A 15435-nucleotide genomic window follows, 5' to 3' on the forward strand; every position below is an offset into this window, starting at 1 on the left:
GAGTGTACATTTGACCAAAAAAAACCTCCTACAACAACCAAAAAAAAACCTCTTCTCTTCCCCCAAGTGGTTTCAATATACTTACTTCCACTTTGCTAATTCACCATGAAGAGGTTGAGTATATAATTCTGGCACTGTGGAAATGTTAATTCAGTGTAATAAACTCTTATAACACACATGCTAATGTCCTAATTCATTATGATGAGATTTCATTCCAAGGAAGCCTTAGAAAATCACACTGAGCACTGAGGGACTACTGAGAGCAAGGATGAAAATAGTAGATTTCCTCTTGAGAGGAAGGGTGACTTCTTAACACTGTTACCGTCTTTATGGCAACGTGGCCCTGTGCCAGCATGGGGGGACAGTGGCGTCCCTGCACAGGATAGAAAGCAGCAGCAGCAGCATTATCACTTAATATTATAAATTAATATGATTAAATCATGGCTAACATTTCTTGAATGTTAAGTGCTAAGTGCTTTCATAAATTTTCTCACTGAATCTTCAGAGCAATTCTATAACAAAGTTTTTTCCCACATGCCAGTTGAAGAGATGAATATGAAGACAACATGAAAGGAAGCCGGTCCCCTAATTCAAAAACCATTTTTTGAGAGCTTAAAACAGTGTGACAGGTCATAGTAAGATGTGGACCCTGACTTTCAAGGACTTATGTGGTACCTGGAAAGATTAGATCACACATTAATAATTGGAAACAAGCATTCTAGGCATTCTCACCCACTTGTACACACTGTGATCCTGATAACATTCAGAAAGGGGATCCACAGACAGCAGGCTCTCCTGGCTATAACAAAAAGCTTCGTAATTCCACAGGATAAGAGAGCCTTATTTTTGAGGATTCCGTATTTTTGCAAATTTCCGTACCTGCTAAATTTTATTTGTAACCCCAACATTAATACTTTGTGACACTTTCACAGTCAGTCATGGATATGTACAGAGAATGCAGAAACTTTTGAGTTATCCAACATGCACCTTCCTAGCTGAGTGCAAATGAGGTGATGGTCTACCTTCTTGCTCCAGCTTACTTAAACAAATGTCCTTTTCATAGTCTAGTGCCACATTAAAAAAAAAAAAAATTGTGCTTTTTTGCTGGTAATTTCCCTGTTTAGGAAGGCCCCTAAGTGTAGGACTAAAGTTTTGCCTCGTGTTCCTAAGTGCAAGACTGTAATATGTTTTATGGCAAAAATACATGTGTTAGATTCATTTGGGCAGGAATTCTAGTGCTGTTGGCTGTGAGTTCAATGTCCAATACTGTAAATTAATTTAGATGTCTTCAAGCAAAAACCCAAATAAAACAAGGTTATACACTGATTAGTTAATGAAAATATGAACGAATGTTCACAGGAACCTAATCCTGTATTTCACTCAGGAACAATGGTTCTATATTTGTTAATTCAGTGTTCAGAGGGACTTTATAGAACACAACTGCCAAGAATAATAAGAATCAGATGCTATGTGATATTTAAATTAGCCAATTATTACAGATGGATATATTATTTCAAAAATATTGAAAAGACTTTTAATTTCTCCCAGTTTAGTGTACTTTAGAGAGGAAAAGGATCAATAAGAATCACTAAATTATAATTGTAAATATGGCTTACTATGAAATAATTTCTACTTCATGATAAAACATAATAACAATACACTTTCATGGCAATTTTTTAAAATTATATCTTCACCAAACAAAAAAGAAAATGACAAAACTGAAATACATATACAAATTCAACAGATTTTCATCAACTCTGAACAGTTTTCACTTCAGCTTAATCAAATCTAAAATAAACATCATACAGGGTCCTCTGGAAATGATGACGATCAGAAGGACCCATCCAAATTAAATACTGTAAAAACACAGATAACTGTGAACTAAACGTTCACTCATTGTAAATATAGGAAAACTGAGGGTCACAGAGGTAAAATAAATTGCCAAGGGCCACACAGTTAATAAATAATAAAGGTGATATTCATTCAACTCCTTCAAATACTTCCCATTAACTCACACAACCTGAGGTTTATATTGTGTTTTTTGAGCTGCTCAAAGTGTTAAAACTTTGTACTTCTAAATCCTAAAAACATCCCTGCTGGGTAACCAGGTAAGACATTACTCTCTCTCAGATAAAGGGACTTGGAACAAAATGACTGGGATGCCCAAGCTGAGAACTAAATGCAGATGATCTATTCCCTCATTCATCTATCCAACAAATCACAGAAATAGGCAGTGAAGAAACAATACCCCTACCCAATTTAGCAATCTAGTAAGAACACACAGCAACCTAATAGGAGCACAAAGTAAACATAAAGCCCAAATGCATTTTTCAAAAGGACATTTTCAACAAAGCATGCTGTAAAGCCATTACTGTACATGTGGTAACACAGGTATATAAGCATATAGGTAGGAAGGTGGGTGCTAAATGGATAAAAAAAATCTAGCTAATTACCTTCCTCACTGGGTAGAACACTTTTCAATAAGAAAATCTCACTTACGTTCCACAATAGGTTTTAAGAACACTACATACCCCATTAGAAGCCAGGACATCTTCTGTTTCTTCATCTTTGTGGTTGGCCTGGATTTCAAATGGATTCCCATCACTACAGTACTGCTCAAACAAGGTCACTGTTTTTGAGGATGTTGAAGTTGGCTGCTTACTAGGGGAAACTGATGGGGAACGTGACTGTTCCATGAATTTAAATTCCTAGACATTAAAAAAAGGAGCCAGATACCTTTTTAGCAACAACACTAAAATTCAGGTACACAACATATTCCATCAATGTAAATGTAGTTAGTGAAAAAAATTAATTCTGATTCTTCAGGTTATTCACTTTTAAATCTTGGAAGCTGTGTGAAGGCACAAACTTGAACATATGTGCTCAAAGGTTTTCCTAAAGACAACTCAGTTGCTGATAACACTTTTAAAAGTGTTATCTGCATCAAGCTACTTTTGGCTTAGTTTACAGAACTGCTCAGAAAATTTTTGAAAATAATTTATATTTAAACTCTAAAAATTTTAGCATAGCAGCAAAGACCCAGCAGAATATGGTTTTAAGCAATAAAAAGGCCACAATAAAAATAAATCAATATTAATAATTAATTATATGTTTGCACCATTTAATTAATTACGCGTTTTACAGACATCAGAATCTTTCTTTGTTATGCTGATGTCCATAAGATTTCATTTCTTTTTCTTCATACACCTGGAGGTAGACAACACAAACACACGTGCTGAGGTTAGATGATAGGTCTTGGAGACCTAAGATTTGCCATTAATCCATTAACTTCCTATATAATGTTGGGACTATCACCTGGCTTTTCTGTGCCTCAATTTCTTCATCAATAAAATGAGAGAGTCAACCTCCAGTATGAGAACCACAATGCTAAAACTAAAGAGCTGTTCCCAGATGTGGAAACCAAAGTAGTCCAAAGGGATTCAGTGCCAAGTTCAAGACCACATTGCTTATTACTGGAAGAGATAAAATTATCTCTAAAGTTCCTCTGACAGATGCCTGAGTGGCTCAGTCAGTTAAGTGTCTGCCTTCAGCTCAGGCCATGATCTCAGGGTCCTGGGATTGAGACCCGCATCGGGCTCCTTGCTCAGCAGGGAGCCTACTTCTCCCTCTGTCGCTCTACCTGCTTTTACTCTCTCTCCCTCTCTGTCAAATAAATAAAGTCTTCTAAAAAAAAAATAATTCCTTTGAATTATAAAATTCTTGATGATTTTTTTGGGCGCCTGGGTGGCTCAGTGGGTTAAAGCCTCTGCCTTTGGCTCAGGTCATGATCCCAGGGTCCTGGGATCGAGTCCCACATTGGGCTTTCTGCTCAGCGGGGAGCCTGCTTCTCCGTCTCTCTCTGCCTGCCTCTCTGCCTACTCGTGATCTCTGTCTGTCAAATAAATAAATAAAATCTTTAAAAAAAAATTCTTGATTTTTTTACAAAAATTTGGTACACTTTTTCTTATATCTTTTAATCTTTTTAATATTTATCCAAATTTTAAAAATCTTTCATATTCGAAGGTAATCTTAAAAATTACATACATCTATTAAATTTCAAGCGATGTGTTTATTTTCTTTTTAAAGTGCAGTTACACATTAAATCAGATCCATCATAATGCTCAAAAATGATGCCATTATTTTTATAATGTTAAACAAGGGGTGACTATAAATTAATGATTTTTTAAAAACCAGATCTATAGGAACACGTGTCAAGAGAACACTATCTCCATTGTGAATAATTTTCAAAGTAACTACTTTTTAAATTTGTTGTTAGAACACTTAACATGAGAGCTACCCTCTTTTAAAAAAAAAAATTATTTTTAAATAATCTCTACATCCAATGTAGGGCTGGAACCCACAACCTCAAGATCAAGAGTTGTATACTCCACTGACTGAGTCAGCCAGGTGCTCCAAGATCTAGTCTCTTAAAAAAATGTTAAGTGTGTAATACGGTATTGTTAACTATAGGCAAAATCTTGTAAAATTCAAGGTAACTAAAGGAGATAATGCTCATTTGGATGTAAATATTTCAAATGTATCTTGTAAAAAACGGTACTTACACCAAGTATACGTGCTCATACACACAGACATAATTTGATGATTAAATAAAAATTCAAATAAAATTATTTAAATAGGGATTCTAAAATCAATGTTAGAATTCTAAATAATGTTAAGGAATCACCTTATTTAAGAATTCTAAAATAATGTTGGGGTGCCTGTATGGCACAATTGGGGAGCATGCGACTCTTGGTTTCAGCTCAGGTCATGAGGTCAGGGCTGTGAGACTGAGGCCCATGTCAGGCTCCAAGCTCAGAGTGGAGTCTGCTTCAGTTTCTCTCTCCTTCTCCCTCTGCCTCTCCACCCACCCCCCAGTCCCCAAGCATGCTAGCTTTCTCTAAAAGAAAGAAAGAAAGAAAAAAAGAAAGAAATCTAAAACAATGTTACAATCATTGTTAATTTTGCTGTCTCTGAAGCATTTATTAATTGACCTGTTTCACTGTATTTAGTATTTCCATATTAGGAAAGGAATATGATAGAGCTGGGTAAGTAAGCTATTATACAACATAAGCACAAAGACAGTCCCTGTTAAAGACTTTTAATCATGTGTTTTTTACATTTATCTAGAATAAGAAAATTACTTCTAGAAAGCCATTCCTTCCAGAGGCAAAATCTGAACATCTGAACATACTGGACCTTCTTTCTATACAGGGACCTAAGTTTATACATTGTATTTTGACATTTGGTATTTGTAGGACATCATCTATCACACAAGGAGTATTTATCTGTAATTTGTTTCAACCAAGGGAAAATAAATCAGTTAATATTTTCACAGATTACATATCCTATGAGGACTCAAGGAATTAGTTAACTAATAAAAATTAGTTAAGAGTATATTTTGTAAATGCCGCTTTTAATTCTGAAGCACTGTCTCACTATAGGCACATTTATGAGTTGCAACATAAATTAAAAACCTTTTACTTCCTTTAAGAAATGACAAACAAACAAACAAGAAATCACAAGCATTCTGTCAACATAAGCTTTCATTAAAGACCATCAAAATACAACTGATTAATTTCCTGCAAAATTTAAATAAAGCAGATCTCTTTCTGAAATCAAAAGAAAAAGATTAGGCAAAAGAGTTTTCCTCAAGTATATAAACTGAATTTGTAAAAAGAGACAGATTTTGACATCCATAAAAGGTGGCTATTACTCACTTTTAAGCAAGGAAAGAAAGGTGCTATTCTTTAATTAAATGATTTTATAAAAGATTTTTTAATATCTGGGTTTTTTTTTTTAAGACAACTAAATAAAAGATAGATTCATTTGTTTCTAAGAGACACTCACATGAAGTTGCAAGATACTGAAATTTGACTTCACAGGACAAAGCTCCCAGGTCTCATTCTCTAGAAACATTCTCAGTTCATCAAGCCGTGTTCTTAAAAAAAGAAAACAAACACTCCAAAAGTTAGAGGAAAAGTCCACTGCACACAAGAATTAAGAAAATAAAATATAATTATAGAATTATCAACACAATCATAATCAACTTTGAGAATCTATTCATACCAACACAGCAAACACATTTACTTGTTAATGTTCTATCATCTTTAAGAGAAAAAAACTCAAATATTTACTAAACTCACAATATCTCTACTATATTACAAAAATACTGAATGTACAGGAAATGATATTTTTATTAAGGGATGAAACTAAAAGCTATTCCCCAACTCAACATTAAAACATCCCTAGCTAATCATTTATCAATGCCAAAAAACAGAGAAATAATTTACAAAGTTTATGAGATCATTAATACTAATAAATGCTTTATGCTAAATAGCAAAGATCTTAATCATACTTAGTAAGCCACAAGATCAAGATAATTATCACTCTCCAAATATATTTAGCTCAGGGCCTATCTCTACACAGCACTTACAAATTAAATTATCAAGTACAGCACTTACAGAGCCAGCAATGCACTAATCACTTACATCACACTGATCTCTTCTCTCGTTTTTAATGCTATTATGGTTTACTGCCTATCTTGAGTAATCAGTACATTGTATAGGCGGTTCCAGAAAAGTCACTACTTCCTTCCAGTTGACCCAAGAAATAAATGACCAGTGCCTGTCCTACTTTTCCCCTTGTAACAGCATCATTGTTACTACTAACCTGCTAAACACAAAATCTAGATTTTTTTAAAAATTCAGATTTCTAAAGTAAAGAGGTAATAAATGGGTAATTCTGTAAAAAAGCAAAGGCTGCTTCAAATATTAGAATTAACAGAAGGGAGCTTTAAGATAACTATAATTAAGTTAAATAAAATAGAGAAAAAAGATGTACAAAGTGAAAGAAAGGAGAAGTTCAAAGAATTGCAATAATAAAAACAAACACAGGGGGCACCTGGGTGGCTCAGTGGGTTAAAGCCTCTGCCTTCGGCTCAGGTCATGATCCCAGGGTCCTGGGATCGAGCCCCACATCAGGCTCTCTGCTCCGCAAGGAGCCTGCTTCCTCCTCTCTCTCTGCCTGCCTCTCTGCCTAGTTGTGATTTCTCTCTGTCAAATAAATAAAATATTAAAAAAAAAAAAAGATATCATGCACTAGTTAAGATGTCATCAACACAGAGGGGGATACATATGCCTTCTCCCCCCCCCATTTAAAAAGAAAAAAAAATAAAATAAAAACAAACACAGAATCAGACATTCTGTAACTGAAAAATACAATTACCTCAAATTAAAAATTGGTTAAGGAGAAGAGGCTCGATGAACTCAAAGACAGATCAATAGAAACTATCCAAAGTGAAGCACAAACTGAAAACAAAAATGGAAGCAACAGAAAAGATCATATAAGATAAATGAGACAGTCAAAACATCTAGTATGCACGCAACTGAATGGAGAACATAGAATGAACAGAAGCAGTTCTGAAGAGGTAATGGCTAAGAGTATCCCAAAAGTGGCTATGCCCAAATTTCAAATTATATACAAAAAACAACTAAAATGGACCACAGACCTAATGTAAGAACTAAAACCATAAACATTTACAACTCTTACAATTTAACAACAAAGGACAAACAACCCAACTGAAAAATGGGCAAAGGCTTCAAATAAGCATTTTTGCAAAGATAGACAAATGACCAATAAGCATATAAGAAGATGCTGAATATCAACAGTCAAAAACATAATGAGACATCACTTCATACCCACTAGGATAGCTATCATCACAGACAGACAATAACAAGTGTCAATAAGGACTTGGAGAAATTAAGAGTCCTTATATAATGCTGATGGAAATTTAAAATGATAGAATCACTTTGGAAAACAGTATGGTAGTGCCTCAAACTGTTAAACATAAAGTTACCACTTAACCCAGCAATTCCACTTTGTATTGGTTTCCTGTGGCTACTGTAACAAACCACCAGAAATGGAGTGACTTAAAACAATAGAAATTTATTCTCCTATAGTTCTGGAGGCCAGAGTCTGAAACCAGTATCACTAGGTGAAATCAAGGTGTCAGCAGAGCTACCCTCTCACATCATCTACCCATCTAATCTCTTCCTTGCATCTTTCAGCTTATGGCAGTTACCGCCATTCTGTGGTCTGTAGCCTTAGCTCTCTAATCTCTGCCAGTGTTCTCATTACTTTCTCCTGTGTGTGTCTCTTTCCCTGTGTCTGTGTCAAATCCCCCTGTCTGTGTTAAAGCATGAGAAAACTCTATGTGTCATTATTGGCTTTTAATTTGATAACAGTCATGCACAAGTACTGGAGAGAAGCTTCTAGAAGCTGAGAATGTTCCCAAGCTGACAGCCACCATGAAAATATCTCAGTCCTAAAATCACAAGGAACTGAATTCTGCCAACAACCTGAATGTGCTCAGATGTGGATTCCTCCTCAAAGTCTTTGGATCAGAGACCAGCCTTGCTGGTCCTTTGATTTCGGCCCTGTGAGATACCTAAAAGTTGAGCACCTAAACAAGCTGATCCAGACTTTTAACCTCAGGACTGTGACATAATAAATGGATTTTGTTTTAAGCTGTTAAGCTCATGTCCATTTATTACATAATAATATAAAATTATTACAGTGAAAAAAGGTACCAACTCACAGACAAAAGCAGCTTAGTGAACCCTCTGGATAAAGAGTATACAGGAAACAAGATGGAAAGTAGAAGCATATGATAAAAACATATAAAAACACTAGAAGGGTAAGAAAAGATAAATGCAGTTACAAAGTTAGTTCTTGCACTATTCCACAACTATACTAACTTATGGTCAACAATAACAGAACAGGGGTGCATACTGAAAAGACAGTAACCACTACAAGAATCTATTTTTAAAAGGCTAACTGAGAAGCCAAATAATATTAAGCTAAAAAATATGCATGATCAATCCAAAATAAAGGAAGACAAAATACAAATGTAAAAAAGATTAACACTTCTAGATATAAAACAGCAATAGATTTTTTTTTTTAAGATTTTATTTATTTATTTGACAGAGAGAGATCACAAGTAGATAGAGAGGCAGGCAGAGAGAGAGAGAGAGAGAGAGGGAAGCAGGCTCCCTGCTGAGCAGAGAGCCCGATGCAGGACTTGATCCCAGAACCCTGAGATCATGACCTGAGCCGAAGGCAGCGGCTTAACCCACTGAGCCACCCAGGCGCCCTAAAACAGCAATAGATTTAAACACAACTATACCAATAAATACATTAAATGGAAACAGGAAAAAAAAAAAACAACCAGTTCAAACAAAATACATCAGACTGGATTTAAAAACAATAACAACAAACAAAATAGGATAATCTATATGCTATTTACAAGACGTACACTTTAAATATAAGGCCATAATTTGAAAGTAAGAATTACAAGCATGGGGGGTGCCTGGGTGGCTCAGTGGGTTGAAGCCTCTGCCTTCGGCTCGGGTCATGATCCCAGGGTCCTGGGATGGAGTCCCGCATAGGGCTCTCTGCTCTGTAGGGAGCCTGCTTCCTCCTCTCTCTCTGCCTGCCTCTCTGACTACTTGTGATCTCTGTCTGTCAAATAAATAAATACAATCTTTAAAAAAAAAAAATTACAAGCATGATTTCTTGCAATTATGAAACAGGGTGGAATTTTTATCAAATTTTTTTTCTTCATCTACTATGATGATCCTTATGGGATTTTTTCCCCCTATATTCTGTTAATTAGTAAATTAAAGTAATTTTAAACATTCAGCTAACCTTGTTCTCCTATACTATTTGTGATGTCATTATCCTTTTTAGGTATCACTGAATGTGATTTACTAATATCTGGTTAGAATTTTTTTTACATCTTTTTTTTTTTTTTAAGACACCAGCATATGATGTTAATTCACTTGGAAGTCATCAAATGCCTACCAAAAAACCTCCTAGTTGATTATATATATATTTTTTTATTGTGTTATGTTGGTCACCATACAGTACGTCATTAGTTTTTGATGTAGTGTTCCACATTCTTATGAGACACTTCCCTAAAATTTTTCTTTTTTGTAATATCCTTGTTATGTTTTGGTATCAGTGTTATGCTGGCTTCATAAAATAAGTTAGGAAGCATTCTCTCTTTCTCTATTCTCTGAAAGAGTTGGTGTTGATATTTTCTCTTTAAATGTTGGATAGAATTTACCAGGGAAGGCAGCAGGCTAGATATGAAATATTTTTTTTTTTAAAGTGTAGAGTCGGGCGCCTGGGTGGCTCAGTGGGTTAAGCCTCTGCCTTTGGCTCAGGTCATGATCTCAGGGTCCTGGGATCGAGTCCTGCAACTGGCTCTCTGCTTGGCAGGGAGCCTGCTTCCTTCTCTCTCTCTCTCTCTGCCTGCTTCTCTGCCTACTTGTGATCTCTCTCTGTCAAATAAATAAATAAATTCTAAAAAAATTTTAAAAATAAATGAAAAAGTGTAGAGTTAATTTCTTTAAAAGACACGGGTCTAGCAGTTTCTGTATTTTATTTTTGTCAGCTTCTTAAGTTGGTTTTATAAGAAATGTGTTCAATTCACCTACATTGTCAATTTTATTAGCATAAAGCTGTTCCTATCATTTTATGATATATCTGTATCACTACACATTTACTGCATTTTTTTTAAATTGAAGAATAGTTGATATACTATTACATTTTTAATGTATAGGATCTATAGATAAAGTCCTGTTGATATTGGTAATTTGTGTCTTTTTTTTTTCTTTTTGCTCAGTCTTGCTAGTATAGAATTCTATTACATATTTGCTATTTCATTGATTTCTGCTCTATAATTTTCCTCCTTCTCTTTCCTTTTGTTTAATTCACTGTCACTTTTGTGACTTCTTGAAATGGAAAATCAAGGCACTAATTTTCAAACTTTCCTCTTTTCCAAAAAGTGCACTTACAGCTAGAAATTTTCCCTTCTGCTATGAATCTGGTAACTTGGATGCCATGGTTTTATTATTACTACTATTCATTTAAAAAGATTTTCTGACTCCTATATGTTGTCTTCTTTGATCACTGGAAATAGGTTGCTTACTTTCCAAAAATGTGTACATTTTCTTGTTATCTCTGTCATTTATTTCTAGTTTAATTTCACTGTGGTCAGAGAATGTAAGCTCTGTGATTTCAATCCTGTGACATTTTTAAAGAACTTGCTTTATGGCACAGTGGATGATCAATTTTGATAAACTCCTATGTGCTCTTGAAAAAAATATGTACTCTGCAATTGTTTTGTCTCTCACACAGGCACAGACACACACACACACATAAAAAAGAGGCAAATGTTATTAAATATGTTGGTCAAACACGTATCCTTAGTGACTTTTTTCTGCTTCCATTATCAATCACTTAAAGTGGCACACAAAAAAATTCTAGGATTATAGAACTATCTATTTCTCCTTTTAGTCTAAATATTTTGCTTCATATGGTCTTGGAGTTATGTCAGTATAGGCATACAAATTTAAGATTGTTTTATCTTCCTAATGAATACTCTCTTATTATGAAAGTATTCTCTTTATTTTTAGCAATACCTCTTGACTTAAAGTACACTTTGTCTCTTAGGAATTTCTTTAATCTGACAGAGTATCTATAAAAGCCTTCCACAAATATCATACCTACTGACAAAGCACTGCACAATACAGACACCCCTTGTCACCACTTCCACTCAAAAGCGTACCAGAGGTCCTAACCAGTATAAAGATTAGAAATGAATACATAAAACCATCATTATTCACAAATGACATAGCTGTATACATAGAAAATTCAAAAGAATCTCCCAACTATTAGGTTTAATAAAATGCTTTAACCATCAGATCACAGGAATTTCAGGTCAATATCCTAAAAAGCTTAAATATGCATATATGTATATGTGTATACACGTATGAGTATGTGCAAGAAACAACTGGAAACTTTAAATAAAAAGCAAAAAAACAGGGGCGCCTGGGTGGCTCAGTGGGTTAAAGCCTCTGCCTTCAGCTCAGGTCATGATCCCAGGGTCCTAGGATCAAGCCCCACATCGAGCTCTCTGCTCAGCAGGGAGCCTGCTCTCCCCCCCACCCCCACCTGCTCTCCCCTCCCTCCCCCCCACCACCTGTCCCCCTCCCCGCCTGCCTCTCCGCCTACTTGTGATCTCTCTCTGCCAAATAAATAAAAAAATCTTTAAAAAAAAAGCAAAAAAACAAAAACAAAACAAAAACAAAAAAAAAGCAAAACAATTCAGAATGGCATAATCAATAGTGATAGAAGCCAAAATAGCAGTTATCTCTAAGGATGGTTTTGAATGAGAAAGGACAGAATAGATCCTTCCAGGGCGGTGGAAAAATTCTCTATCTTAACCTGGGTGGTTTATGTGGTATACATATACGTAAAAATTTATGGAGTTGTATATTAAGATGCGTATATTTTATATTGCACTGTAATAAATTTTTTTCAAAAGAAAAAAATCTTAATAATCTTCTCATTCCCCTAACTAAACTGTCTGCAATAAAGGCAGGCTTGTTTTAAAAATATGGCCACAGAGGGCCTTAGGCATTATCAATCCACTTGTGAAGGGTCACAAGGTCACGATTAGTAGACAGCAGAGGGACCCTAATTTCCAAATCTTGTTCTTTTCATTGCACCACTGTTGAAAAAACATAGTCAAAGGCAAAAATTACTTATTTTGTAACTGTGAATGATAAATTCATTACTATTATCCAAATTGATTCATTAAAGCTACGAAAACCTTCCTTTACAACTCTTTGCTCAGAACGTTTTTATACAAATTGGAAGATCTGCATTTTGTTTTTTTCTTCTATTTGACTCTACTAATACACATAAAGAATAACAGTTATGATGAAAAAGCAGTGAGTACATAAACTACAAACTGCAATCAAATGCTGAATAACAGAAATGAATGCTGCCATATTATGTCAAAAGCAAACCTAATTATTACCATTTAAGCAGTTCAGGTGCCCCCTATGTCTTTAAGAAACAAGATACAAATAGGATACAAAGAAGCTCCATGGTGTACAAAAGAACAGGTACAATTCAAATAAAATTTAAAAGATTTTAAAGAGTAAATATTGTAAAGAAGACAATAACCAATCTAAGAAGCATCTCAAATATGCTGACCTACTAATTAAAGGGGAAAAAAATCCATGAATTGGAACTGTGTGAAATCCAGATCTTTTAATTAACCTGATAAAAGACTTGATGCAGTAAAAGGCAGGTTCCAAAAACAAATGATAAAATCAAACACTTCAAGGAAGGTAAAGATTCTGCTATAAGCCTGTCACATTTAAAGAGAAGGAACCTGATGCTCAGAGAAATAAGAAAACCAAATTACAGAGGTGGTAAAGCTAGTTAGTACAGAGGTAGGAACCCAAGGCCACTGATAACACCACACTGCCCCAAACACAGGAAGAAAACTGGAAATCAATAACAACAGTATAAACTAAGAGGAGTTGAAGAATGGTCTACCACTATTATTATATACTATGGCAGAGAGAGTTAGTCTAACATCAAATAGATACCATGAAGACTTTGTTCTCATTTTAACTCTAAAATTTAAGCCCTATTGTATAATTTAGAAACATATATGTTTTACTTTTAAATAATCTAATTTATAGTATTTTAAATATTAAAGATAATTTACTGGTACCATTACCACCAAGTCCAAGAACATTTGCTTTCTAAAAATATTGCCCCTATTTTCCTAAGGAACATAGCGAAGAAAGTTGCAATAATTACCTCATATCCCACACACATTCTTTTATACAACATGACCTTACCACCTCCCCAACAAATTTCCCTCCTCTTGAATCTGGGTAGCCTCGTGACATGCTTGTATTCACTGGAATATTCACTGGAATGTGGTGGAAGGATTACATGACTTCTACGCCTACATCAGAAAAGGCCATGAAGGTTTGACCTGAGGCTTCTGGAAAACTAGTACTGTGGGAAGCCAGGTACCATATAAGAGAAGTCCAACCACTCCTAGTTCATCATACTGGAAAGACCACATGCAGGCACTCTGGCTAACAAACTCAATTATGTACATCCTTCCAAGCCATCTCCACCAAGGTGCAAGCAATGTCGTCCTGGATCCTCTAGACAAACCCTACCATCAGCTGAGTACTACTCAGTCACTGCAGCCAATCCTCTGAGCAGAAGATTCATTCAGCTCATCTCTTCCTAAATTCCTGACTCACAGATTACATGAAATAATGTAAAATGATGGTGGTTTTAAACCCTTAAGTTTCAGGATAGTTTGTTACACAACAATAGTAGTTAAAACAGGTTGGGCACTTATAGATTTAAACCTTTACATTTATTACATTTTCCTTAAAAAAAAAATCTTGAGCTCTATCATAAAAAAACTAAAACTACTGATCATTTATTTACTGCCCTCTCTGAAACCTTAGCCAAAAATGCTTATTTGGCAGAGAATATATGAGGAGGAGAAAAAGCAAGTGAGTTCTAGAAGATATAAGGCCCAGTACTCGAAAAAACAAAAAAGATTAAATCACTTAGGATGCCTTCCGCTCAGGTCTTGATCCCAGGGTCCTGGGATCAAGCCCTGCCTCAGGCTCCCTGTTCAGCCGGGGGGCCTGCTTCTCCCTCTCCCACTCCCCTTACTTGTGTTCCCTCTCTTGCTGTGACTCTCTCTGTCAAATAAATAAATAAAATCTTTAGAAAAAAAAGAAAAAAAAAGATTAAATCACTTGGTCCAGGCAGAAAACAAAGAGAATTATATGGATAATAAACTTGATTCTAGAAACACACATTTTAAAGATACTTTAAATATAAACCTTTCTATACTTTTGATACTTTCTATGCTTTCAATACTATAAAAATAAACCCTCAGACAATGGGAAAGTTTTTCTCCCTAAAAGGAGAGGTGACCTCTCTCCTCTTTTAACACCAGCTGCTGGACCTTTAGAATCCTTAAAAATATTTTGTAAGATTTGATCATTAGAGTGATTACAAATTAACATGCACTTGTGAAACAGAATGTTCTGGCAATTAAACTAAATAATTTCTATGACATTACTGTCTAAATCAGATAATTTGTGCTTTTACAACATCTGGCAGAAGAATGATAGTGTTGGATGTATACAAACTTAGCACTGAACATTAAGGAATTTGTGAGAATAAAACTATGTTTTTGTAGAAGAATTCACATTGATAGAGACTGTGTTCCCTTTTAGTCTCATGCAATTTTTCCCTAGAAAAAGATAATGGCATACAGACTTTTATACAACTACCACAAGCAACTGAGTACACTTTATATAAATAGATGCTCCACCCACAGAGTAAAATGCTTCTATTTTCACTTTTTTATTATGCCATCATCTTATACTAATAGCCTAAATGGACTCTAAGTCAGAATAATTTGCTCTAAGAATTTCTTGATTCTCAGGAGCTCTATTTGGCAGTAGAAGACCATGAAACAAATTTTAAGGACGTTTTAACACTTTTATTAACAAAATTAAAACC

At 35.0% G+C, this 15435-nt stretch overlaps 1 protein-coding gene across 1 annotated transcript in view; it reads right to left on the reverse strand.

Moving 5' to 3' along the window:
- VPS50 (VPS50 subunit of EARP/GARPII complex) overlaps positions 1-15435 on the reverse strand; it is a 130851-nt gene that overhangs the window by 44910 nt on the left and 70506 nt on the right. The window contains exons 17-18 of the mRNA XM_046020863.1: positions 5848-5938; positions 2532-2708 (exon numbers count right to left, since the gene is read on the reverse strand). Of these exons, the coding sequence (XP_045876819.1) occupies positions 2532-2708; positions 5848-5938 (268 nt within the window). The remainder of the gene's footprint in view (positions 1-2531; positions 2709-5847; positions 5939-15435) is intronic.

The sequence above is a fragment of the Meles meles genome, chromosome 10 (assembly GCF_922984935.1).
Source record: "Meles meles chromosome 10, mMelMel3.1 paternal haplotype, whole genome shotgun sequence".
NCBI lineage: Eukaryota > Metazoa > Chordata > Mammalia > Carnivora > Mustelidae > Meles > Meles meles.